The sequence below is a fragment of the Schistocerca americana genome, chromosome 2 (genome assembly GCF_021461395.2).
Source record: "Schistocerca americana isolate TAMUIC-IGC-003095 chromosome 2, iqSchAmer2.1, whole genome shotgun sequence".
Lineage (NCBI taxonomy): Eukaryota > Metazoa > Arthropoda > Insecta > Orthoptera > Acrididae > Schistocerca > Schistocerca americana.
This window is the reverse complement of record NC_060120.1, coordinates 733,427,793-733,453,041: the sequence shown is the minus strand read 5'-3', so window position 1 is coordinate 733,453,041 and position 25,249 is coordinate 733,427,793. Positions and strand designations below refer to the sequence as shown.

At 44.3% G+C, this 25,249-nt stretch overlaps 1 protein-coding gene across 1 annotated transcript in view; it reads right to left on the bottom strand.

Moving 5' to 3' along the window:
- Positions 1 to 25,249, bottom strand: part of LOC124594764 (regulating synaptic membrane exocytosis protein 2) — a 1,241,912-nt gene that overhangs the window by 930,211 nt on the left and 286,452 nt on the right. Inside the window, exon 3 of the mRNA XM_047133151.1 lies at positions 23,442 to 24,201. Coding sequence (XP_046989107.1) covers positions 23,442 to 24,201 — 760 coding nt within the window. The remainder of the gene's footprint in view (positions 1 to 23,441; positions 24,202 to 25,249) is intronic.

The following is a 25,249-nucleotide window of genomic DNA, read 5'->3' as shown; positions in this document are numbered from 1 at the left end:
CTGTCAACAACACCAACTGTTGGCCACTTCCTACCAATTATGGTTTGTAGTATTCCCACGAAAAGTGCAACAGAACTGTGCACTGCCGTCTTAGAACCAACTGGGATGGCATTATCGATCCAGGCAGTCCGCAGTAGTCTACACAGTATCAATTTGGGCTACAGGATCCATTCCGAACAATAATACAAACGGCCCAACAAACATCGGCGAGGCCGACCGCAGTGGCCGAGCTGTTCTAGGCGCTTCAGTCCGCAACCGCGCGACTGCTACGGTCGCAAGTTTGAATCCTGCCTTGCGCATGGATGTGTGTGATGTCCTTAGCTTAGTTAGGTTTAAGTAGTTCTAAGTTCTAGGGGACTGATGACCTCAGATGTTAAGTCCCAAAGTGCTCAGAGCCATTTCAAACATGAGCGACGAAGGTGGAACGGAAACGGGATCAGAGGCGGCCGGTTCTCTTGATCGACGAGTGCAGAATTTGTCTCATACCTGATGATTGTGATAGAAGAGAGTCCAGAAGGCCACTGTGTGAGGCACGTAGACCTAAGGCTGCCACTCTGTGGCGCGATCACCACTCTTACAGACGTAGCCGCAGCCATCGTCCACCAGTAAAAAAACAGATCGCACGTGAAGAGCAAACATCAACACAACTCGCCAGGCTATTGTCAACCGAGCCTCTCCCGCCTCCATGGCACCAGGTGGCGCCGATTTGTGGCGCGCAGATTGGATTAAACAGCGCTGCAGTCGTGGCCACCAATTCCCTTTGTGAAATCAAGTGCCCACTAAACGCCACGCTATCCATCCGCTGGCGGGTGTTCCGGCCGCCGCCCGACCACTCTGCAGCCAATGCTCGCTTGGGGCTCGACGCTGTAGCCTCGCCGTGAGTACCTGCCATTCGTCGCTCGCTGGACCTCCGTCAGCAGGCTGCAGAGTGCAACGCTGCGCTGGACCTGAGTCTCAGCCTCAAGCGAGATCGGCGCTTCGCAGGACGTCGTCTCAACTGTCCCCGAGTTCACGGCCTCGTTGGATCCTGTTGCTAATCATCCTCGGCAGCATACCGTTCACCGCCAACTATGGCTTTCACATGACAGGAGCCTACTGGGATACATTTGTAGGCTTTATATCGTTGACTGTATAGGACCGCAGACCCAGAGATACTGCTTCCGGTCTAAGATTATTATAGTGTTGGAGTAGGAGAGCGCTTGGCGCACAGTTGTAGGTAGCTGTCTGTGAGGGAAAGACGATGGAGTAGGCAGTTTTGTGGTGTGATGTGTGAAGCCACCAAGCGTTAGATTAATTTGGGTATGTCAATATTGTTAAACTTGGAAGCAAAGCCTTACAATTGATTAAAAAACAATGAGATTTAAACAGCAAGTATTATCAACCTCACTAATCCAACATTAATGCAAATCATCAAATTACACATAGCTCTATTAACAAATCTAAAAACATTACAAAAGTGAAATATCTCACAATCCTTTTTATCAAAACGTTGTACGTACATTATAGGGTTACTCAACAATTACAAATTATCAGCCAACTCGTCTATACTAACGCACTGGCAAAAACAAAAATCATAATAATTTAACATCTTTACCTTGTTTGCATGAAGACTTATGCTGTCAAGTTCAACAATATTGACATACCTAAATTAATCTAACGCTTGGTGGCTTCACACGGTACACCACAAAACTGCCTACTCCATCGTCTTTCCCTCACAGAAAGCTACCTACAACTGTGCGCCAAGCGCTCTCTTATTCAAACACTATAATAATTTCAGACCAGACGCAGTATCTCTGGTCTGCGGTCTTACACAATCACCGATATAAAGCCTATCAAAGACATAAATCGTTTATAAAGTCATATTCGGGTGCCACATACAAATGTGTCCCAGTAGACTCCTTTCACACTGACCTTGTCACTGTGAGCCCATTCTAAGGCAACTTCAGGGATTCCATTCTAAGGCAACTTCAGTGATTGACTTTTCTTTTGTAATCAAATAATGTGGAGCCAGGTTCCTAGAGGCCACGCGGGCTAGCCGCATTGTCCAGGGCGTCTTGTCTCGGTCCGCGCGGCTATCCCCATCGGAGGTTCGAGTCCTCCCTCGGACATGGATGTGTGTGTGTCGTCCTTAGCGTAGTTAATTTAAGTTAAATTCAATAGTGTATAAGCTTAGGGACGGATGTCCTCAGCAGTTTGGTTCCATAAGACCTTACCACAAATTACGAAAAAAAGTTTCCGTTCCTGGAAACTGTGTATTGAGTTCTGTCTCTTAGTTAATACACAAACACTTCATCAGTTACGCACCAGTTGTCAAACGTGTGAAGTATTTATCAAGACATGTTTCGTAACTACGCTATCCCATTATCAAATGTTATAAAAAAGGAAATAAATCAGCGCATAGAAATACTACGCATACTAATGATTATCTAACTATTTCTGTTGTCCTGTAGTATAACATACCATAAAGCTTCATGTGTCATGTGTATTGCTCGGTCAACTTACCTTCTTCGCTGGCGCAAGGTACAGCCCTCTACAGCTAGAGTGTTCTGTACTGTAGCTGTTCAAATGATTCAAATGGCTCTGAGCACTATGGGACTCAACTGCTGAGGTCATTAGTCCCCTAGAACTTAGAACTAGTTAAACCTAACTAACCTAAGGACATCACAAACATCCATGCCCGAGGCAGGATTCGAACCTGCGACCGTAGCGGTCTTGCGGTTCCAGACTGCAGCGCCTTTAACCGCACGGCCACTTCGGCCGGCTACTGTAGCTGTGTGTAATGCAACTGTGTCGCTGCGTGAGAAACAACATGCTGTAATCGAGTTTCTTACCGCGGAAAACGTGCCTCCACACGTGGAGCATAACAATATCAGACCATACACGAACGCTGCGACATCTGCAACAACCCGACAGCTTGGGTTCTCTGTCATCCATTATCCTGCTTACAGTCCCGACCTAGCACTATCCGATTTTCATCTGTTTCCAAAACGTATAGAACACATTTGAGGATTTTGCTTTGATAGTGATGAAGCGTTGCAAGCAGGGGTCAGGTTGCGGCTCCGTTAATGAAATCAAATCTTTCTATAGTGACGATATCAACAAACTGGTCTCTTTGGGACGAATAGGTTCGCCGCCACGGTGACCGTATTGAGAAATAAGTCTGTAGGCATGAAGAATAAAAATTTGGAAGGTTAATAACGTTTGTTTTATTTGACATGCTTTATGAGTTTTGGCATAAAAAATTCGAAGACGTCAGTTTTCAGCACACCCTCGTAAAAAGGCAGCAGCCAACATGTTTCCTAGAACATCTCATGTTGGCACATCATACTCTCACACCGTTTACTCCTAAACTAAAGGCAGCTGCCTTCCCTTGCCAAAGATAGTGTTATCCTAAAACGTATGTATCACAGTTCCAACGATGTTACAGCCGATCGTAAAGTACTAGGAAAAGTTTTATATTTCACAATGCACGTGTACTGCTTTCGACGGTGCCTAATGGCATGAAGCTTTAATGTGTGTTGTACTACAGGGCGATAGCAATATTTGCGGAAGTCATCAGTATGCATATTATTTCGACGTATTGATTTGTTTTCTTGTTTCACTCGGTAATGGATGGCGTTGCCCCAGAACATGTCGTGATAAATATTTCATACGTTTGACAGCTGGTGAGGAACAGTCTCAGTACTGATTAATTGTTGTGTGATCCTTCACAACAGCTAAACAACAATTGTTGTCGCTACCTTTGCATTTCAATTGTCGCCCTCGGCCACGGACATCAAAAGTGGACAAAAAACAGGGAGGTGACTCAGACATGTTTTGGGGACTGTACATTATCGAGGCAGGATCCGTCAACCTAGTGACCAGTTCTAAAGTCAACATTTCGTTGATGTACTTGACAATGATACACGAGCACGCGCATGAATCCGACTGAGGAGAATTGGGAGCAATTGAAACTAGCAGATTCGAATCCTGCCTCGGGCATGGATGTGTGTGATGTCTTTAGGTTAGTTAGGTTTAAGTAGTTCTAAGTTCTAGGGGACTGATAACCTAAGATGTTAAGTCCCATAGTGCTCAGAGCCATTTGAACCATTTTTTTGAGATGTCCGCGCAGGCTGCAATTAAACGTCGTTGTAGGTCCTTGTCGACAGCGCCTTTCAGCGTTCCTCACAGAAGAAAGTCTACAGGCGTCAAAACTGGGCAACGGGCCGGCCAAAGTACAGGTCTTCAGCGTCCAATCCAACCATCTGGGAAAAAATTCGTGAAGACATGCTGATGGACTTCGTGCAATATGGGATGGACAACCATCATGTTGGTGCCACAGGTTCCTCCTAGTCTGCAGAGTAACGTCATCTGGCATCCGAGGAAAATGGTCTTCTAGAAGACTGCGATACTTGTGCCCGTTCAGTGTTTATGACAAACAGATCTTGAACTGATGGTTCACTACCCCATACCACACGTTTACACTCCATGGACGCTGACATTCCTCCTGACTAAGCCAACGAGGATTGTCAACGAACCAGTAGTGTTTGTATCGGCGGTTTACGTGGCCATAGTGGCTTCATCACTAACCAAGATACATGATACATCTGGATTATCCTTCCTTTAATGCGCATGTACAGAAGTTAACAGCATTCTCATGATCGTTGCCATGCAGCTCTTGACGCAGAGAGATATGACAGTAGTAGCAGGTACGTCATTGGAGAGTATATAGGGTACTTCCCTGACTCATGCCACTTCCTCGTGCGATTGCACGGGAGCTAAAGTGCGGATTAACTGCAACAGCAGCAAGAAAATTAATTACCCCCTCTTCTGTCGTCACTTGTTTCCTTCTGCTACGTTGTCTAGGTGTTATGCTACCACAAACGCTTGATAAATAAATGGTACCGGCGGAGGTTCGAGTCCTCCCTCGGGCATGGGTGTGTGTGTGTGTGTGTGTCCTTAGGATAATTTAGGTTAAGTAGTGTGTAAGCTTAGGGATTGATGACATTAGTAGTAAAGTCCCATAAGATTTCACACACATTTGAACATTTGATAAATAAATGCGGAGATGGTTAACGTCTCTTGGGGTATCTTGCCGCATGCACCGTGCAAGTACGAACTGCATTCTTCCTAGCCGGCCGGGGTGGCCGAGCGGTAATAGGCGCTAGAGTCTGAAACCGCGCGACCGCTGCGGTCGCAGGTTCGAATCCTACCTCGGGCATGGATGTGTGTAATGTCCTTAGGTTATTTAGGTTTAAGTAGTTCTAAGTTCTAGGGGACTGATGACCTGAGAAGTTAAGTCCCATAGTGCTCAGAGCCATTTGAACCATTTTACATTCTTCCTACACTGTCCATGCACCGTGAGCATGTCGGTTTTTCTGCTTTGGTAGATCCCATCGTCCACTTACGACGTAGTGCTTGGACTGTCACATACTAACCGACTAGCAAGTGGCAGTGCACTGAAGGAACACACAAACATACTGTAAGCAAACATAACAAGGTAGTACCTAGCAACTACGAAGGTTGAATGGCACAAACAAGTGTCGTGTGGGAACTTCTCAAAATACGATATCTCGTAAACGACTCGCATTAGAATCCTGCAACAAATACCACTGACTTTCTAATTTACCCTACTTTTGGTTTTAACTACTCCATTTAAAAAGTGTATGTTTGAACAAAAAATACACTGTATAAATATTCTTACAATCTGTTGATTGGCTAATAATACTAGCCGCTGACTGCCAATCCATAATGCGAAAACGACACATCAATAACACTTCGCATTTCCGCAATATTTGCGGTGCAAGTTTTAGGTGATTCACCCTGTATTATTGATTGAAATACACTCAGCAGCTTGTCGTCTACATAGAATTCGTGTGAATTTTATTTTACGTAGCTGTAAATTTTCTGACGTTAATTTCATGTACTGACTCATTCCATGACCATGAAGACATGCTATTCAATTTTGTCCTACGAAACTAGATACGTAAAATAAAATAAATAAAAATTATTGAGACTTGGGCGTTTGGGCGTCGGTTGCTGCTATGAGAGCGAAAGCGAGTGGGTAGCCCATTAATTTGAATGGTGCCTAGCCTTCATTTTCCGCAGCGTCTGCGATGCATGGTCACAGGTAGACTGGAGGCAGAATCAACTCAGAGGTTAACTGTTCGTCCTTCTGTTGTCAGTAGACTTCAGCAAGAATTTGCTGAGGACTATGACCACGCAGCTACAGCCTGCTCACATTGCGGGTCCCTTAAACAGGTTACGTTGAGTACTGCGCTCATAAGGTTTTGTGAAGGCGATATATGAGAGAGCTGACCTTCTAATCATGTCTGTACCGCTCAATGCTTGTCACCGCAGGAGAGAGAGTTTTCACTCAGCATGGTGAGAATGCTGATCAATAAAGAACTGCTGTCTTCGCCGGTCAGTCCCACTTAGTCGTATAATTATTTGTCGAGAAACCGGAAAGCGTTGTCGCGTATGAAACATTCCTAAAAGGCTCCGGTTGGGACAGTTCACGTTTATGAGGTGATACTGATTTGGCCACTGTCCTCCGTCTCTTCCAGGTGGATCTGTGACTGTGCAGCACTGTAGAGATGACACCCTTGACGATGTTATGTACGCTGGCACAAAAGATGATGATTTCATCGTATAGGAATAGGACGTTCGATCAAGTAGGCGAATATCTTCAACAGTAACAGTGTAACAAGTATATAAAGCAGCTCGCTTTTCACGGTTTGTTTAAATACTGTGAATTTTGTTTTTAGTAGTGTTTGGTCCCTATCAAGTCAGTTTTTAATTTCTTTAATTGTTCTGGAAGAATGTGCTAGAACAAAGATTGTGCTCTTCTCCGTAAATTCTTCTGATGTATGACCTGCGTTATTTTTACGATGATACCCAAAGTTTCCCACTGAAGAGTCTTTCTTTGCTTTTTTTTATGCCTTCACATAAAATCCTACATAATCATGTTATACTGAAATTCTGTAACTCTTTGTAGAACTGTTATACTTCTTTATCAGAATAGAAACACGATAATGAAGGGACTTGTGGGATTTCCATCGAATATCTTTTGTTTACTTTTCAACAAGTCCTATTATACTGTCTGAAAATTCTTCAGTGACTGTAATACTGTTTTTATTTATCTGGTGTTAATACCACCAGTTCTTATTCTGATCATGTATCTGTCGGAACCTCAACTTAATTTTGTCATTTAGTAGTCAGTCATTATTGGTCCTTGGCAGCCCGTGAGCCTGTGCGTGACGTGTAACGCAATCGTGTGTAGTGGGTTGCAGACACTGACTCACTACGCCGTCTGCAGGATGTGTTGGTGAACAGCCGACCCATATTTGCTCCCCACGAAGAGATCTCTCAGGATGATTACCTTACGTATATCACAAGCTGTACGGCATGAATGCATGGGTACGACAATGTGATCTAACCAGTTTGTTTCCCATAAGCCGTACGCAGACATAACTGTCGGCTCTCATCCAAGATTTCACTGGAGTCACCTTCTGGAGCGAAGACTTATTTAGTCCTATCACTTGGAACCAACGTTTAAGATTACTTTTAAGCGGTAGACACAGTAGAGCCATCTACCAACTTTGGATCAGTAGAAACGTTATGCGACTGGGACGGACGGGAAGCTGATGTGAGAGTACCAACTACGTTCGTTGGTCAGCAAATGTTGTCCGATCTGTTATTAACAAAGTATACGACTGTTGAGTGGACGAGAGCCTGCTCAATTTCACGAGAACGAAAGGTGTAGATTAAATCATCTGTACCACATCGACGTCTGATTCAAAAATGGTTCAAGTGGCTCTGAGCACTATGGGACTTAACTTCCGAGGTCATCAGTCCCCTAGAACTTAGAACTACTTAAACCTAACTAACCTAAGGACATCACAGACATCCGTGCCCGAGGCAGGATTCGAACCTGCGACCGCAGCGGTCGCGCGGCTCCAGACTGTACCACCTAGAACCGGTCGGTCACTCCGGCCGGCTCGACGTCTGAAATGTTGCAATTACGCATAGGGCTATCTCACTGTGTATTAGGTAGGACCTTTTCCATGAATTCAAGTTCTTACTGCGTAATGCACAAAAATGTTAATCCTCATTCTGAATTAGAACTTTTATTGTGGCCTGATGCAGAGGACCGTTCCTCTGTACTGAGTTATTGTTGTAGTTCAGTTCTCATAAATTTTAGAGTCATTAACTATAGTAACAATATACCAGATACGAATCCGTTTTTTAAACTACTTTCTGTGTTGCATTGAAGAAGAGATTCCTGTTTATGATATTATACGCGCATATGAATTTAGTAAGTGTGTGGTGATACAGTGAGAGAGTGAATGCGGAGCTTGCTATTTTCTGCGTTCATAACGTCGACATTCTGCTTCTTTATGGAATCCTGCGTCGTCTGCTGTCGTAAAAGTGGAGTCGTGTGCTGCTCTTAATCTGCTTCAGTTTGTGCTACATTTTTTCTGAAGCGTTCTTATAGTGTTTAGTGCAACCTTTGGAGGAAAAGTATTGTATGTTTCACTGTGTTCAGTCAGCTATTTTTCACGTAGCAGTAAATCTGGTTACTGTTGATTAGTCATCAACATACTCTGTGGTGGGATTAAAACAAAGCTTCCTCTCTATACTCCGCCTTAATTCTGAACAACATACACTAGCAGCGACAATGGCTCATTGTAAGGAGAACTTATTGCCGGTGCATAGTACATATTAGATCGCAATTTCAGTGTTAGACAAGTGCGTCTCTCATTTTTCACAGTTACGTCAAATATTTCGTTACACTGTCCGTTCCATGTGGAAACGGGAACCTGAGCCTTGCCTTAACCAATTTTCTTGACACGGTTAATGACTGCAGTCGACAGCAGAATGATAAACTCCAGATGAGTGCATTGGAACCGCACTACAACTTTGTGAACGGCCACCGATGAATAGCAGAGTTGGAGCCCTGATAAGGGGAACCGCCACCCGCCGCGGTTTCGTCTTGTACTACAAGTGTAATGCAGTGAGTGCATTGTATGACAGCGTGTTCTCCGCAGACCGTTGCGCCCACACTGGTAGTTAATTTCTGAGAAAGCCGCGCGACGCATCATTTAGGCAGTGAGCGAACTGCATGAAAAAGTCAATTGCGCGGCGGTGACCCGTCTCCCGTAAATAGATCGCGCTCCCACCCCCACGGATTGCAGCCAGAGTAGCTTTCGTCTCCAGCTTCAAATCACGATCCCTGCACCACGTATTAAATGTTTATCATGACGAACGTATTGAAGAATTTTGCTAACAATGATCCAAAAAGTACGGAATTTGTTTCTTTAATTCCAATTTGTGAAATAAAAATTGTCACCAGATAATCGATTTCTGGGTGCAGTGTCGATCTTCAGATCTGCAGAAAAAGGGACATACTAAATACAACTAACGACAATCAACATCTTTTAAAACAATTAATTATGACATAATGAAATATTAATTTCATACATGTAGAATACAAAAGGTTAAAAATGTGACGAAACCTAAGTTTTTAAATATATCCTAATATAATGAAGCCAGAGTGACAGCGTCAAGAGAGATAAGTAAAATCAGAATAAGCATCGCTGAAGAGAACTAATAATATGATGTGAACTTGACCACGGAACGGCGTTCGTGTAACGACTTCGCTGGCACTGTGGTCTACTTCCCACCATCTGTTCGACGATGCTTATTCAGATTTTTCTTTATCTCTCTTAACGATGGCCCTCTGGCTTCATTATATTAGAATGCGTTTTAAAGAGGTATGTTCTGCGACTTTTTAACTTCTTTCTATATGTATGAAACTAGTATCTCATTACGTCATAATTTATTGTTTTGCAAGGTATGGATTGTCTATTAGTTGTGGTGGTTTTCCGCTTTTTCTGTAGATCTGAAGGCGGTCTCCACAGGCTGAAATCAATAGTCTGACACAATTTTGACGATCATAGCACGAATTAAAGAAACCTACGTTGAAGACTTCCTAACTAACAGAATCGGTGTTGTTTTTACTGGAGAGACGTCCTCAAAAGTAGCGCCCGACATCTCTCAAGGGAGCGTGATACAGCCATTACTATTGTCTACGTTCTCTCCAAATTTCTGAAAATATTGCACCGCCCTCGCGGGAGAAAAATTGGTGTTACGACAGGCTAATTTAGTGAAGAGCTGTAACAAAAAGTTGAGACTTGAAAGTAGATGTCTGTGTGTCTGGCAAATGTCAAAGGGTGCAGTATTAGCTCGCGATTGAGCTCCCAAAGAGACACACTTATCGTTTTCCGGTAAATGAGCTGGTAGAGCACATGGACTGCTGCTACGACAGTGGAACGTGTATGCAAACATTTGACAGAAAGAGATCGCGTGCCAATAGGACGAGTTCCTGGACCTTACTGTATCACGGAATGTTCTCACTGAACGAGATGAACACCATCTTATCCCAATGGCTGAAAGGGAGCGTACGTCAGCCTCCACAGTGTTGGCTCAGTACTGGAGCAGTGGGTTGGTTGTGGACCTGTCTGCTTCTATTGTCCGGAAGTGACAAGGGCCGCAGGCAGTAATGAGTACGTTTACGTCGCAACTGGAGTGGTAAAATGTATTTTTTTATGCGCGTCCCGCTTCGATCCCTGTTACAGTTAGGACCTCGCACGTCTGAAGACTCTACGATATTGCCCGAAATCTGCATTGTTGAGTAGCAAAGTGGACAAATTCCAAGTGCGATGGTTTGGTGCACCGTTCAACGGAACATGTGCTGTCTACCGTTACGTATTGAGGGCAACCTGAACGATAACTACAACATTAGGAAGGTTTGAAGACATAGTCCTCATATTGGCAGCTACAAATGATTTCTGTTCCAACAAATGTCCAGCCGCATGTAGCAAGAAATGCGCAAGAGTTCTTCGAAGAACAATGAGTACCTCTACTTTCGTGTGTTAAATTTTCACAGGCCACGTCACCCACTGAACCATCAAACAAGCGCGGGATATCCGTCTGTACGGGATGCTGGTCAAGGCGGGTTAACAGGATAGATAGATAAAGCTGAATGAATTGCTTCGCGATTCGTTACGAGTTTAAGAAATGCCAGCATCAGAGAAATGCTCTACAAACGCATGTAGAGCGCGCTGAAAGAAAAGCCATGAGCATCGCGTGAACCTAGACCACGTGCTAATATGAGACAAGACACATACTATTTCCTCCTACAGTGACTTTTTCGTGTGCTGCTGACGAATAGAATACCAAAGGGCAAAAGTATTCTGGTACACTATATAATCGTCCTCAAACAGCGTAGACCAACTATTGTTTGCGAAGTACAAATTTATATACAGATGTGTTTTTCCTCAGTAAGGAATTTTCAAGAACGTAAATAGACACGACCTGTTGTAGCAGGACAAGACAGAAATACACGTCGCGAACAGATTTTTCTGCTTGTTTGTAGTTTTTACTAATTCAATCCAGGCGAATATTGGTTGCCGCAACATGCAATACGGAATAATAAATTTTTAGTCAAATTGACGAAAAATATTTATCGAAAGTGCAAAATAGTCGCAGAATCGTACCAGAAAATAATATAGTCTGTTAAATCTTAGCCTTAGAAAACAAATATACACTACATAATAATTTTTTTTATTTGCAGGTACACTATTTTATTGCTTTTCTTGTGCTCGATATTTGCATAGTACATGCATTTACTTTCTGTTTTCATTATGTGTTATGGTGTAGGAAGTGTGTGATGAAAGACTGTTATTCTTCAGCAATAAAATATGGCAGGAAAACGTTCTCTGAATAGACCATCACCTGTGTGGTAATGTGTTGAAATTCAAGCACGCACATGGGGAGACACTTATTGAAGTGCAACGTAATGTCGAATACACTTAACTGAAGCAGATATACCTGCTGCTGCTGCCAATCGAACATAATGGGTGTGTCATAGTGTGGGAGTAATATGACTATGTTAATATCATCACTCAGAAAGATTTATTCCAGATCTGTGTCGCTCAAATTAACTGATGAGTAGAAGCAGCTGGTACGGAAGTTGCTGAAAATGTCATTGACGTGTGTGATCGGGGCCCAAATTTCTACTGAACCGTCGCCGCTATGCAACATATCCCGTGCTACCGGCACGCAGCACGCAGCTCGGCGAAAGGTAGGCAACCTCACGGTCGTCGTGCACAGCTGTCTGCATCACGCGCTAACGCCCAAAGACTCGTGTCGTCACTGAGCTGATCTGTTCTAGAAGAAGCCTTGTCTAAATTTTCCAGCAGATTAATAATCGTTGCCAAGAGTGGATTTGGTCCAAAAGAAATTATTTTGAAAGACAATAAAAGTACGTACAGGGTGGCGCACGAAATGTGTTACTATTTTGTTTTTGAATATAAACTTTATTGTCAATTCAACCTGAAAGGAACATATACTACGATGAAGAGCCGTCCATGGAGATTTGTTCTAACTCAGCGCATGCTCAATATGTCCACCATTTCGTTTCCTAACTGCCTTCAAACGAACACTGTAGTTAGTGATTACCCTTCGGCAAATGTCTTCCGTAATTTCACTGCAAGCTTGAAGAATAAGTCTTCTGAGCTCCATTAAATCACGTGGACGTCACGGGAAAATTTTTTCCTTTAGGTACCCCCAAAGAAAAAAGTCACATGGATTGAGGTCTGGACTATTGGGGGACCAATTTTGTCCGTCATTGAAGTGACCTGGAAACCTGAGTGAAATGATCCGCATGTCGAAATGCTCTTGTAAAAACTCCAACACAGTGTTTGCAGTATGTGGCCTTGCTCCATCTTGCATGAACCACTGCGTGTTGAAGGGCAAGGCAGTAGCAAGAAGCTGTGGAATGAAGCTATTGCGAAGCATACTCAAATAACGCTCACTGTTCACAGTTTCTTCAAAGAAAAAGGGTTCAATAAGTCCACGACTGGAAATTGCTGCCCATGCTGTAATCCTCGGAGCATAATGTTGTCGTTCATGAAGCACTTACGGGTTTTCAGTGGCCCAAAAGTGTACATTTTGTTAACCACACCGTCTAAATGAAAATGCGCCTCGTCTGAAAACCAAATGTTGTTGAGAGTTTCTTCCCTATCCTCCGCCCACTGAGCAAACAGTAGTCTCTGCTGCTTGTGTTCTTCAGTGAGCTTTTGTGCACAGATAATCTTGTATGGGTACATATGGAGGTCACTTTTAAGAATGCGTTGAACGGAGTGTCTGGATATTCCCAGTTGCACTGCTGCCTTTCTACACGATTTCCCGGGACTTCTCTGTAGAGCAAATCGTACCGCTTCAATATTCTCCGGCGAACAAACAGGCTTAGACCGAGGTTGCTTCGCTTGCAATAGTGTTCCTTCCTGTACAAATTTATCGTACAACCTGTGGATGGTCTTCTTGCAAGGGACCCATCGTGTGTTGTCCAAAACGCCTCTGAGTCACAACAAGGCTTTTCGTTTCATGAAAAAGTAACACAATTGCCGATCGTTGCTGTGTCGTCAGTCTTCCATAGTCAGCCATTGCTGCTTACTAGTCTCCTTGCGGCAGTATCGTGAATTACACGTCATTTCGTAACTCATTTGTTTTTCCAAGCTCTGCTGGTACTGCTGTAGAGATCCCAGCGGGATATCTAATGTGCGTCGTAAATTGTGAAAGAAACAATTGGTGACACATTTCGTGCGCCACCCTGTATTTTATTTGTTTTTTAAAGATTTTCATTAGTTTTAATTTTTGTGATACCATTTATCGAACTTTCTAGACGAGCCTTACAATCTTGATTCCAAGAAAAGTCAAAAAGTGACTTTTCAACATTTTATTTCGTTGCAGCACGCAAAAGACGAACTGTCCTATTGAAGACTGAACAGTTTCAGCACTTATTACACGGAAGTTGATATTCAGTAAAAATATTGATACTTAGCGTATTCCATTAAAAGGCTCGAGACAGACATTGGCCCTTACTGTTGGCAGAGTGAAACAGCCCCGATTCATCTATCGAGCCGCCCAAAGCAATTAGCAGTGGAGGCCGCCGCCATGTCCGCTGTTGTTCTAAGTCGTCGGTGGCGTTATTTAGCAGACTTGGGCGGGCTTTCGATCGCAGCAGCTGGCGAAGCGGCGGTGTCCAGCAGGCCACAGGCCACAGCCCAAAGCTCTGCCTGACCTCGCCACCACAAAAACACGCACATGACGCGCTGACGTCACGCCGCCTCCCGGCGAAAATCAATGACGGCCGTGACGTAGTCGCCGCGCCGCGCCGCGCCGCGCTGCGCCGCCCTGCTGCCCCCGCTGAAGCCGAGCGGCCCACAGCGCTTCAATGCCTGCAGTGGCCTACAGCACGCACGCCGCGGAGCAAGCATTCGCCAGCTCTGCCCGGGCAGTGACTCTTAAGCCAGTTTCTCGCGGAAGCGTCTATGAGCTACTATTAGATATTAGTTAGCAGTGAAATCATCTGTGAAGGAAAGTTTTCTAACCTAGAGGACAGAATACGACAGTAATGTACAGTAGAAACGGCATGGATTCTGCTATTTATTTGTACTTATACCGTGATTAGCCACGAAGCTTGGCGATATCTGGTATTTTCGGAAGTGGACGATGAGAAACCGAAGGAATGGGCAGGGCTCGGGAAGAGATGAGCTGACTCTAGAAATTTTCTTCGACAACAATCGTTGTTATTAGACTGTGGCAACTGACCCTTAACATAGACAAATGTAATGTATTGCAAATACATAGAAAGAAGGATTCTTTATTGTATGATTATATAATAGCGGAACAAACACTGGTTGCAGTTACTTCTGTAAAACATCTGGGAGTATGCGTACGGAACGATTTAAAGTGGAATGATCATATAAAATTAATTGTTGGTAAGGCGGGTGCCAGGTTGAGATTCATTGGGAGAGTCCTTAGAAAACGTAGTCCATCAACAAAGGAGGTGGCTTACAAAACACTCGTTCGGCCTATACTTGAGTATTGCTCATCAGTGTGGGATCCTAACCAGGTCGGGTTGACAGAGGAGATAGAGAAGATCCAAAGAAGTGCGGCGCGTTTCGTCATAGGGCTATTTGGTAAGCGTTACGGAGATGTTTAGCAAATTCAAGTGGCAGACTCCTCAAGAGAGACGCTCTGCATCGCGGTGTAGCTTGCTGTCCAGGTTTCGAGAGGGTGCGTTTCTGGATGAGGTATCGAATATATTGCTTCCCCCTACTTATACCTCCAGAGGAGACCACGAATGTAAAATCAGCGAGATTCGAGCGCGCACGGAGGCTTTCCGGCAGTCGTTCTTCCCGCGAACCATACGCGAGTGAAACAGGAAAGGGAGGTAATGACAGTGGCACGTAAAGCGCCCTCCGCCACGCACCGTTGGCTGGCTTGCTGAGTATAAATGTAGATGTATACTCTGATAAGTGTTCCGTTCCCCGAACGTTTAGATGGCAATCGAACTGTCCCTACACACTAGTTTTAGCATGTAATAAGTAGTTTATGGGCGCCGAGGATCTCTACTGCTTCGTATAGGGGGCAATCAAATCAAAAGGAAACAGATGGAAAAAGTAAGTATTATTTGAAAACTAATCGCCATATCTGTTAATACATTCATTCTATTCTCAGACAAGGTGGTCAGTGCCTTCATGGAAAAACGTTTGCAATTGCCTACGGAACCATGATCGTAACTAACCGCGCAACTCTTTGACCGAAGCAAATCGGCGGCCACTAATGTGTTCCTTCAGGGCTCCAAAACTATGGAAATCGCGTGGAGAGAGGTCGGGACTGTACGGAGAATATGTAAGGGTTTCCCAGCGAAACTTTTGCAGCGTAGTCGAGAAAACATTGGCAAATGTGGGCGCGTATTATCCTGCAACAGGACGATGCTGTCCTTCAACATTCCCAGGCGTTTGGACTTGATGGAGCTCTTCAGTTTTTGCAAAGTGTCAACGTACTGATGTGCATTAATTTTTTTTCCAGAAAATCAATGAACAGCGGGCCCATGCAGTCAGAGAAAAAGGTCATTATGACTTTCCCGATCTAGCATACGCGGCTTCTGCGTCAGGCCGTGGGGAAGCCACTGCACACAGATTTTTTGGAATTATAGATGCTCTGACATAATGGCGTGAGCGGAACGGTGACAGATGCCCGACAAGAACCGAATTTCTTCTGTCGCCCGTCGTCGGACATTTCTAGCCGCAGTATTCACTGTAGGAATGGTGGAAGCGGTAATGACGTAATGACCGTGGCCTGGCCAACTGCAGTCTTTCAATGACATCCGATCTTCTCGAAATCGTTTATTCCACGCAAACACATGCGAGCATGACGCACTGTGTTCGCCATAAGTTACAAAGTAGACAGTGCATGTATTTCACTTCCTGACCCTCCTACAGTCAAAATCCGCACTACGCCTCCCTATTCCATTTTCCCTTCCTCCTTAGTGAAGTCGGACGCACACAGGTCTTGCTCAGCTCACGTCGAGCACGCCTAATAGACAAATGGCACAACGGCGATGTTTCGCGCTGTCCCCTCCTGACTCCCAGTGGAAGGCACTTTTATACAGATACCTAACTGCATTACCGATGTGCGTGTCACGTTCGTTATAAAGTTTGTCTCGTTCTCTTTTGACTGACCCTTATACTTCACCTGGCGGGAATTCGCCACGAACTTTCCAATGTTTTGTTCTTTCTTCATCAGACAAACATTTTATATGAGGACGTCGCAAAGGGAAGAAAAATCGATACCAAATGCAGAAATCATTCGGCGTTTGCCAATGGAATCAGGATTCAGTAAGACATGCTCACGAGCGGGGCTGAGCGGTACTACAAAGGCGCGCAAATCGGCAGCGATCCTCGTCATACCCATTGGCTTCGCGTGGACGTACGGCGTCGAGATTTGCCTGGCGAAAAATTAAAAGCGCAGCCCGCTTCTGCGTTCTCAAACATCGTTATATCCCTCAAGTAGGCCGCCACTAAAAACATAACACTTTGTTGTAAATTTCGATAAGTGAAACAAATTTCCTTGGACAATGATCCACAGACCTTAATTGGAGTAATTACATCGTGTGCCAAAAAGACCATGCTATTTGTGATCTGAGGCTTCCCGGCTATATCGTGTAGATCGACGATCGCATCCGGTAGTACACCATATAACCTTGGAAGCATTCTATTTGTGTCAATAATTGTACGAGCTGTAAGCAGCATTTCGGTTAGATGTCTGTAGGCACGAGCCCACCATCGACAGATTTCCGTTTACAAGCATTCGCTAGCACTGCAAACCAAGCGGAAATGGACCTGAGAGCGTGTGAATGAAAACACAGCCATTTATTTGGTAAACAGCTAGTAGGACATGTTCCGAAAGCAGACAGTGAAGTGTTGCAGCAGTGGCGAATGCTATGACATAACATTTTGTCACATTTCGTGACTCAAAGTCATTATTGAGTTATTGCCACAGTAGTATAACAGCTAGAAAATCGTGCTTATCGAGTCACTTCTGGCATTGTCCACGATAGACTACGGCTTGCATCGTCACCTCCGTAACCTGTCTAATGCCTTTCGCTGCCGTTCTGGCAATATACAGAAGGAGAAGAGGAATGAAACTGAGAAAGAATGCGCGGTTTGCAAAGGGAAGCAGGAAGTAGACTGCACTTACACGACACCTTCGATAGTATGTGTGTCATAGGAAAAATAATAAGCTCAACTAAACTTCTGTCTTGGCCGATATACATACTTATCTATGAATGGGTTCACAAACGCTATAAATTTCTTAAAATGAGTCATTTTCCTTTGAAGACTGTCCCGTATTTTAAAGTATTATTGTACTTCCTCGTTAGTAATTAACTAATCTCACTCCATTAGATATTATCAAGCTACATCACAACAGAAATTATTAATTTTGTAAGACGTCGACCACGCCATGCCAATTTTTCTTATTCTGTAGTCTGATAATGCCCAAGAGGGTGAAATTAGCTATTGGCTAATAATGAAATCAATTGCCGCGTGTATGAAAGATTATCACTTGAGAACGGCTCGACCGATTTGCGACGGTAGGTTTGACAGTTTTGCTGTCACATGTTTTCATTAAGAAAAAACAAAGGCCACGTTCAGTTTGACAGTTATGCTGCCGCCTGGTTTCGTAACGATAACAAATTCCGGTAATTTGGTGTGTTGCAAACATTTAGTTGATTTTAGAGCGTGGGTTACTTCTTTCGAAAAAAAGCCACGAGGGCAACACAGGTCAACTACAAGGTCGTCTAATCGATGAGATGAACGAAATGAGTAGCGTTTGGAGACAAATCGAATAAGAATCTCTCAAGAGCGATCCTTTATGACTCCGGAACAACGGATACAGCTCGACTCGCTCAGCTGGAACTTCACGCACAAAATAATTTGGGATATCGACAAAACAGACTGAATGTTTGGCGGTCGGATATGATTCAACAGTTGATTTCATCCCGTTTGTATTGATCAATTTCAGAATAGTGAATAATGTTTGTGAACACTGCCTTGCTTTGAGTTTTCGACACGAACCTCCAGGTTTATGTTTTACGAGCGGAAAGGTCAAATTACCACACTTGATACCACCTTTAGAGCCAACGGCACCATTGCTTTCTGGCCAAGATCCTCGATTGAAGCACTTCTTGCAGAATGTGCAAAATTACAACAGTTCCTTCCAAATGAGAGTAACAATAAATAAGACCAATGAGAGAGGGGAGGAGGAAATGGGCAGAGAATGGGGGAAATGGGTATACGTAGATGGGAAAGGAAGATGTGGACGGAAAGATGAGTGAGAAGAAGATGAGTAGAGAGAGTGTGAGATGAGGGATGTACAGGGAGCGGGAAGAAGGATAGGTGGACGAGGAGGAGATGAAAAAAGGTATGCGGGACGACGAGAGGAATAGAGAGAGAGAGAGAAGAGGGGGGAGGGGGGAGGAGGTTAGAACATATATCCAGTTACCATACATGTTTAGTAATTGTGAAGCGTCGCCCGGTTCGCTAATTTCAAAATAAAAGAAAGGGCTGTGCAAGAAAATAACTTCTTATAAGCCATATTTACCCTTGTCGTTATTGTTATTTATATCTTCGGGAAGTCATTCACCATTCACACTTCAAGATAACTCCGAAATAAAGTAAATTTATTCAAAGCATTAACAGGGTATGTGAATGAGAGCGTTAGCCTTCAAAACATTTACTGGAATTATGGATCCATACAGAAAGAAATTAATAATTACTGGAACCGCTGTCTGTCATCTCTCGTAATTTGGCCAAAGATCTTTCAATATTTGTGTACATTGAATGTTCTGAAAAGTTCACTCACGAGACTCTGCGTGACTGATTCGAAACAAAGAAGGTATGTCTACTGAAAAAAGAGGAAAAAAATAGTAAAGAATATTATTTTTACTTAACTCAAGTTACACTGACTTGTAAGGGATTGAAAGAAGTACAACCAACTCATTTTAGGAGGTGAAAACCCAACGATATGTTACACCAGTCTACATAGACGTGAGTCTGCAAGTGTCATGTAACATGGAGTTTAAAAAAAACTGCAGGAGGAACAACTTCCAGCGAAGGCGCACTACTCACAAGGAAAGCCTGGCTCTACTGCGTCGTCATTTATTCTGCTCTATTCTACGCAAAGAACAATGACAGCGTACATTTCATTCTTATAAAGCTAAGTAATGCATACACAAAACATACAACTGTTTTCGCTGTTGTAGACAGCTAAAATTCTGAAAGGCGGCATCCGTTGAAACAGCAACACTCTCTGGCTGAAAGATGACGGCAAAATATACAAAGTAAAGACAGTTTTAAACACAAAAATTCAGTTGATTACCACCAGCGCTTTTGGATTGACTACAACACAACATGCATCCATCAATTACATTTAGTCTATACAACAGAAGCCTTTGGCACTAGAAAAGTCAAGTCTAATAACAACAGGTACTGTGTTTTAGAGGTGCATGGTATATGTCAGGTCTTGCAAACTGCTCAATTTGGAACTGTAAGTCGTGTCTGTAGGTATTTCACGGATATGTTCATGAGAAAATTATCTAATGCTCACGCCGGTGGCTGAAGTTATGGAGAATAGGTCTGGTGTGACCTGAATGATAATGAAATTATTTTTAGATAAGTGCAGTCAACGTGGCTGTCTCTTACAATACGTGGAAAAGGGTCGTATCTGCTTTATAGACGTTTGACAGCGTTCGTGAGTCAGCCGCACGCGTAATGCAAGGGCAGTCCGCAGCTGAAATCAGACGCCTGACCACTTGCAGTGGGAATCTAGCGTGACGGCCTTAACAGTCATCGTGAGGAAATGTTATTTGGAGCAGAAGCCAAAGGAAGTACTCTTTGTGGGGCTTCGGGGGGAAGGTATCGTGATTTGGAACTAAGGGCATGCAGTGCTGAACTGTTTCTCCACAAGAGAGAATGCTACTCGCGATCTGTTTGCAATTGATTCAGCATAAGTCATACATAAAACTGAATAAATAAAGTTTGAATCGGCATGAAATACACATAATCAAGTAAGACGCTTCAACAATAACATTTTCTTGAAAAGTTTTCTTTTCATTTCCACGTAATGTTCTATTTAAATGAGTTAATTATAATTATGAGGTCGTTGCACATGAAATATCGAATTTCGGTAAGCTGCATGTTCCCAAAAGTGACCAAAAGTAACAGTTTATTGAATGCGGCAAACACATTTCGCTGTGATTTAGGCTGGTATCGACTGAGCACTTGCGTAGCTGTATTATCAGATAAACGCAACACCGACCTTACTCAAGCTCCTCGTTTTTTTCCTTATAAGCATAAACATATGTAAAACACAGCAGAAGTAATCAGCAAAGTATCTGAAGCATTCACGGAAAGTGAATGGAACCTATAGTGCTCATTTTAAAAATATTGGTTCGAAGGTGTGGTCCTTGACATGCACTGACACCTGTCGATAAAACAAAGTTCAAGCGCTACTGCAGGCTAAATTTTGTAAAATTCTAAGGATTCTAGCCGAATCATTGAGCGTTCTTTAATGCTCAGTTTTCCTCCACTCATATGCGATAAACAGTAAATAAGTATTGTAACCGAGCATGCCATCAGCTACAGACAACATACGATGCGTTGTCTAGAATTGTGCCTGTTATAGCTCTCGCAGAATATGGAAATTATACCATAGCCTTCCCGTTCTGCACAATGGAAAGATGGTGACGATGGCCTACAGCACATGGCTATCGGTAGTACATACGAGGAAGATAACAGTGAAAATCGTGAGCTGTATTTTTGAAAACTAAAGACAGAAAGCTTCAACTTGCTGGATGAATTAAAAAAGATACGAAAAGAGGAACAATGTTTTCATTCTTATGCCAAACGTAAATATCCACAGTTCATGATCAACAGAAAAGGATATAAAATTGTCGTCACGAAACATTTTCAGCCTTATTGTATCTGTCAGCGCCCGCCACATCTCTCACAAACAGACAACTACTATTGAAGCTTTTGTGCTACTTCAAATGGCTCTGAGCACTATGGGACTTAACATCTATGGTCATCAGTCCCCTAGAACTTAGAACTACTTAAACCTAACCAACCTAAGGACATCACACAACACCCAGTCATCACGAGGCAGAGAAAATCCCTGACCCCGCCGGGAATAGAACCCGGGTGCTGCGCTACTTCTGTCATGAAAACTGTTGCTCAGTGCAACAGCTACCACAGTTGCTTTCGCGAGTTTTCTTTAGTCCGGAATGTAGTACTTGTACGTCAGGAAAAGGACATTCATCAGAATCTCACAGGAGTGACAGAACGTCGTAAGAATCTCACAGGAGTGGTAGTACACCATATCATGGTCTCTACTGCGAATAACATTCCGAAGAAACGTAAGGGGCCCAGCCTGGGTGTATTACAAACATGAATTCTTCCTGACCCTTGACAACTCGAATGGACAAGAAGCAAGGTGTGTTTTGCGTGAATCAGTTCATAAGATGCGGATTTCTTTGAATCAAGAATTGCCAGATTGTCACCGGATACCTACAATCAACACTAGCAGACAAACTACGGATTGGAGAACCCAGCGCTCCGAGCTGTATACGAAGCAAATAGCCTTCGAACAACGGACGAAAAGAATCAAAATCCGCTAATCAGCTTTAAACTTGTACTATTCTACGCAGCCAACCATAGACCGAGAAGCGGTTTCCTCAAATAGTCTAATCTCTGATGTTCCACTGGAAGTGTCTATAGAATCAATAGCCCTGTCTAAATTCGTTGGAAGTCTAGTGTCATGCCCACATAAATCCAAATGATGATGCAATACCGCAAAATTGCGCGCCCTAGCATCTTCCATTACGGTGTGCTTGGCATGCACCATACTTTTCCAGAATCCTACCCAAAAATGTAAGTCTTCCATAGCGAAGATTTTATTTGTTTGCCCCACATCATTTAGCTTCGTTGTAATCCCCCCGCCCCTAATATTTAAGCGATTTGGCGGGCTATAGGAATTTGTACTAAGATTCGTGTGTAACTTTACTGTCAGACGATGACTTGTGAAAGATGTTGGTCGCAAATGAATTTACTGACGCGTTTCATCATCATTAGATAGAATGACGTATAAAAACACGCGACACAAAAATGGTCACATAGTGTGATGAAAACATAGCTCTCATTTATGTGGAGCTAGTAGTTAGGCAGCTGACTACTTGAGAGATACATTTTCAGCGCCTTATGAACCCACTTTTTCTGTGGTGGCTTGTTTTATATTTATTTGACCATCGAAACGTGTCAAAAAATTAATGTGCAACCAAGACCTTTCACAATTCACCGAGTGCCAATTCTGAATGCTCACCTGCCTCGTGGATGGAAGCATTTCTCTATCAAGTGAAGTAGCTCGATTGTGTAATTAAGAATTGTGATCATTTCTATATATCCCAGACATATCGGTAATTTATTAGCCGTGCTCTTGTCAAAAATCTTGTTCGCTAATGTTTCGTAAAGTCTGTGCTCCACTAGGCCTGCAAGAGACGAAGGAGTTAAACACTGGCCACCTGGGAGACAGATTAGCTTAATCTAGTAATGAATGACAGATACAGTTTTAGACCGAAAAGAATATAAGACAGGCCAACGTACGTTTTTCGTAACTTGTTTTCAGACTCTGAATATACGCAGTAAATTTTTTCCGCGAACAAAGAAATATCCGGCTGGAAAAAAAAGCGAATGTTACATTATCGCTTCTTCTTTGACTTACGGAAACTGCTTCATTCGATAGTTCATGTGCAACAATATGATACTTTGGGCAAGTGTGTTTGGAAAGTCGTCGACATTTTGAGCTCAGGATCGTCGTAATGTCAGTTATATCTACGAGGCAACGGGTTCCGTGACAGATGAAAAGGCCCGGCCTGCTGTTTCGTTTACGTCTCGGCTAGGGCGTGGGGAACCGGCGGACCGAGGCACTACTGTGAGCGGGGAAGGTAGGTGAGGCGTCATACCTGTGGCGGCCGGCAGGCGGGTACTCACCTTTCTCGCTGTCGTGCTCCTCGCAGCTGGTGCACTCGGGCGTCGACCTGAGCTCGTCGTCGGAGCTGGAGAAGGAGTGCTGCTGCTGCTGCTGGTGGTGCGGCGCCAGCCCCACGGCCGCGGGGCTCATCTTCTTGGCGGAGCCGCTGCGCTTGTGCTTCTTGTTGTTGGCGGGCACGGCGCTCGTCACGTCGACGGACGACGACTGCTCCGAGCTGAACGAGTCGTTGCGGTAGGAGGGCACCGGCGGCGCCGCAGGCTGGTGGTACTGCTGCGACCGCATCAGGCCCTCGAGCTCGCCGCGGTAGTAGCGGATCTCCTCCTCGCGGTACTGCTGCTGCTGGCGGTGCGGCGACACGGAGCCGGGCCCGGGGGCGGCGCCGGGGGCGGAGGCGGGGGCGGGGGCGGGCGCCGCACCCGACAGCCGTTCCTGCTGCGAGTACTGGCGGTGCAGCACGCTGCCGGAGCGCTGCAGCAGCGACGGCACGTTCTCCTTCTCGGCAGCGCTGTGCGCGCGCTCCAGCTTGGGCCTCTTGTCGCCGCCCCCGGGGACGGCGCCCGCCTCCGGCGCGATCCCGCCCCCGACTCCGACTCCGAGGCCTTCCCCGCCCGTGCCCGGCCCCTGGCTGCCCAAGTGCAGGTCCGCCTCGATGCGGCGGATGATGGCGTGGTCGCCGGCCGCCATGCCCTTGTTGATCCACTGGCCAGTCTTGCTCAGCAGCTCCTGCTTTTTCCGGCAAAGGATGCACACCCAGATCACCTGCAAAACGAAACATTTTTTCCCTTCGTGAGTGATCGTACAGTGCACTCAGTCTGCCAGAATTAATAGAGAAAACTGACAGACAAAAATATGATGGCAGAAGCAAAATCGTTTCAGTAAACATAGGACCGAAAACGTGCTGTGCGCGTGATATTTCCGAATGTTTCGTTACGAGCCGTCACTGACTTCGATTGGAAATATGGTCCCAGATCCCAGAATGAAATTTTCGCTCTGCAGCCGAGTATGTAGCGATATGAAACTTACTAGTAGATTAGAACTGTGTGCCGGACCGAGAAGCGAGCTGGGATCTTCGCCTTTCGCGGGCAAGTGTTCTACCGACTGAGTTACCCAAGTGCGACTCACGACATGTCCTCACAACTTTACTTCCGCCATTACCTAATCCCTTATGTTTCCAACTTCAGAGACGTACTCCTGTGAAGCTTTTGGGACTGGCACTCTTGGAAGAAAGGACTTCAAACTGCTACGAACAATTATTAAAAGTGTGTTCCAGTCATGATATAATAAAAATTGAACTGTCACAAAAGGCGACTGACAGCAGGTATTTCTGAAAACCTTTATTCACAACAGTCGCAGTGTCCCACATTCATAGTGGATAAAAGTTCTAGACAACCGAACTGTAAAATGAACTATAGTTCAAGATAACGAAAAACTGCAGGGAGCGAGTAGATAGTCGATGGCCTCAGCTGGGTAGGGATCGACTATCCTGAACTGGTAGCTGAACTGAAATGGTTCGATTACACACGAACGGGTGCATGAATGTTGTTTACAAGATTACAAGAGGGCGTCGGACAAGTCAGTGTGACACTACGGGATACCATAGACATCGACATGAAGGACCCAACCCAAGATGTAAAAAATACGTACAGTTTCGAGCAGGACTCGCGCATTGACGGTTCCGTACGAACGAGTTATGTATATATACATTTCTTCCATCCCAGGAATCGAAAATATTCGACAATTTTTGCCTGTTGTCGTTATCGATACCAGCAAGATATCAGAATATGTTACATAAGTGGCCCTATCTTTT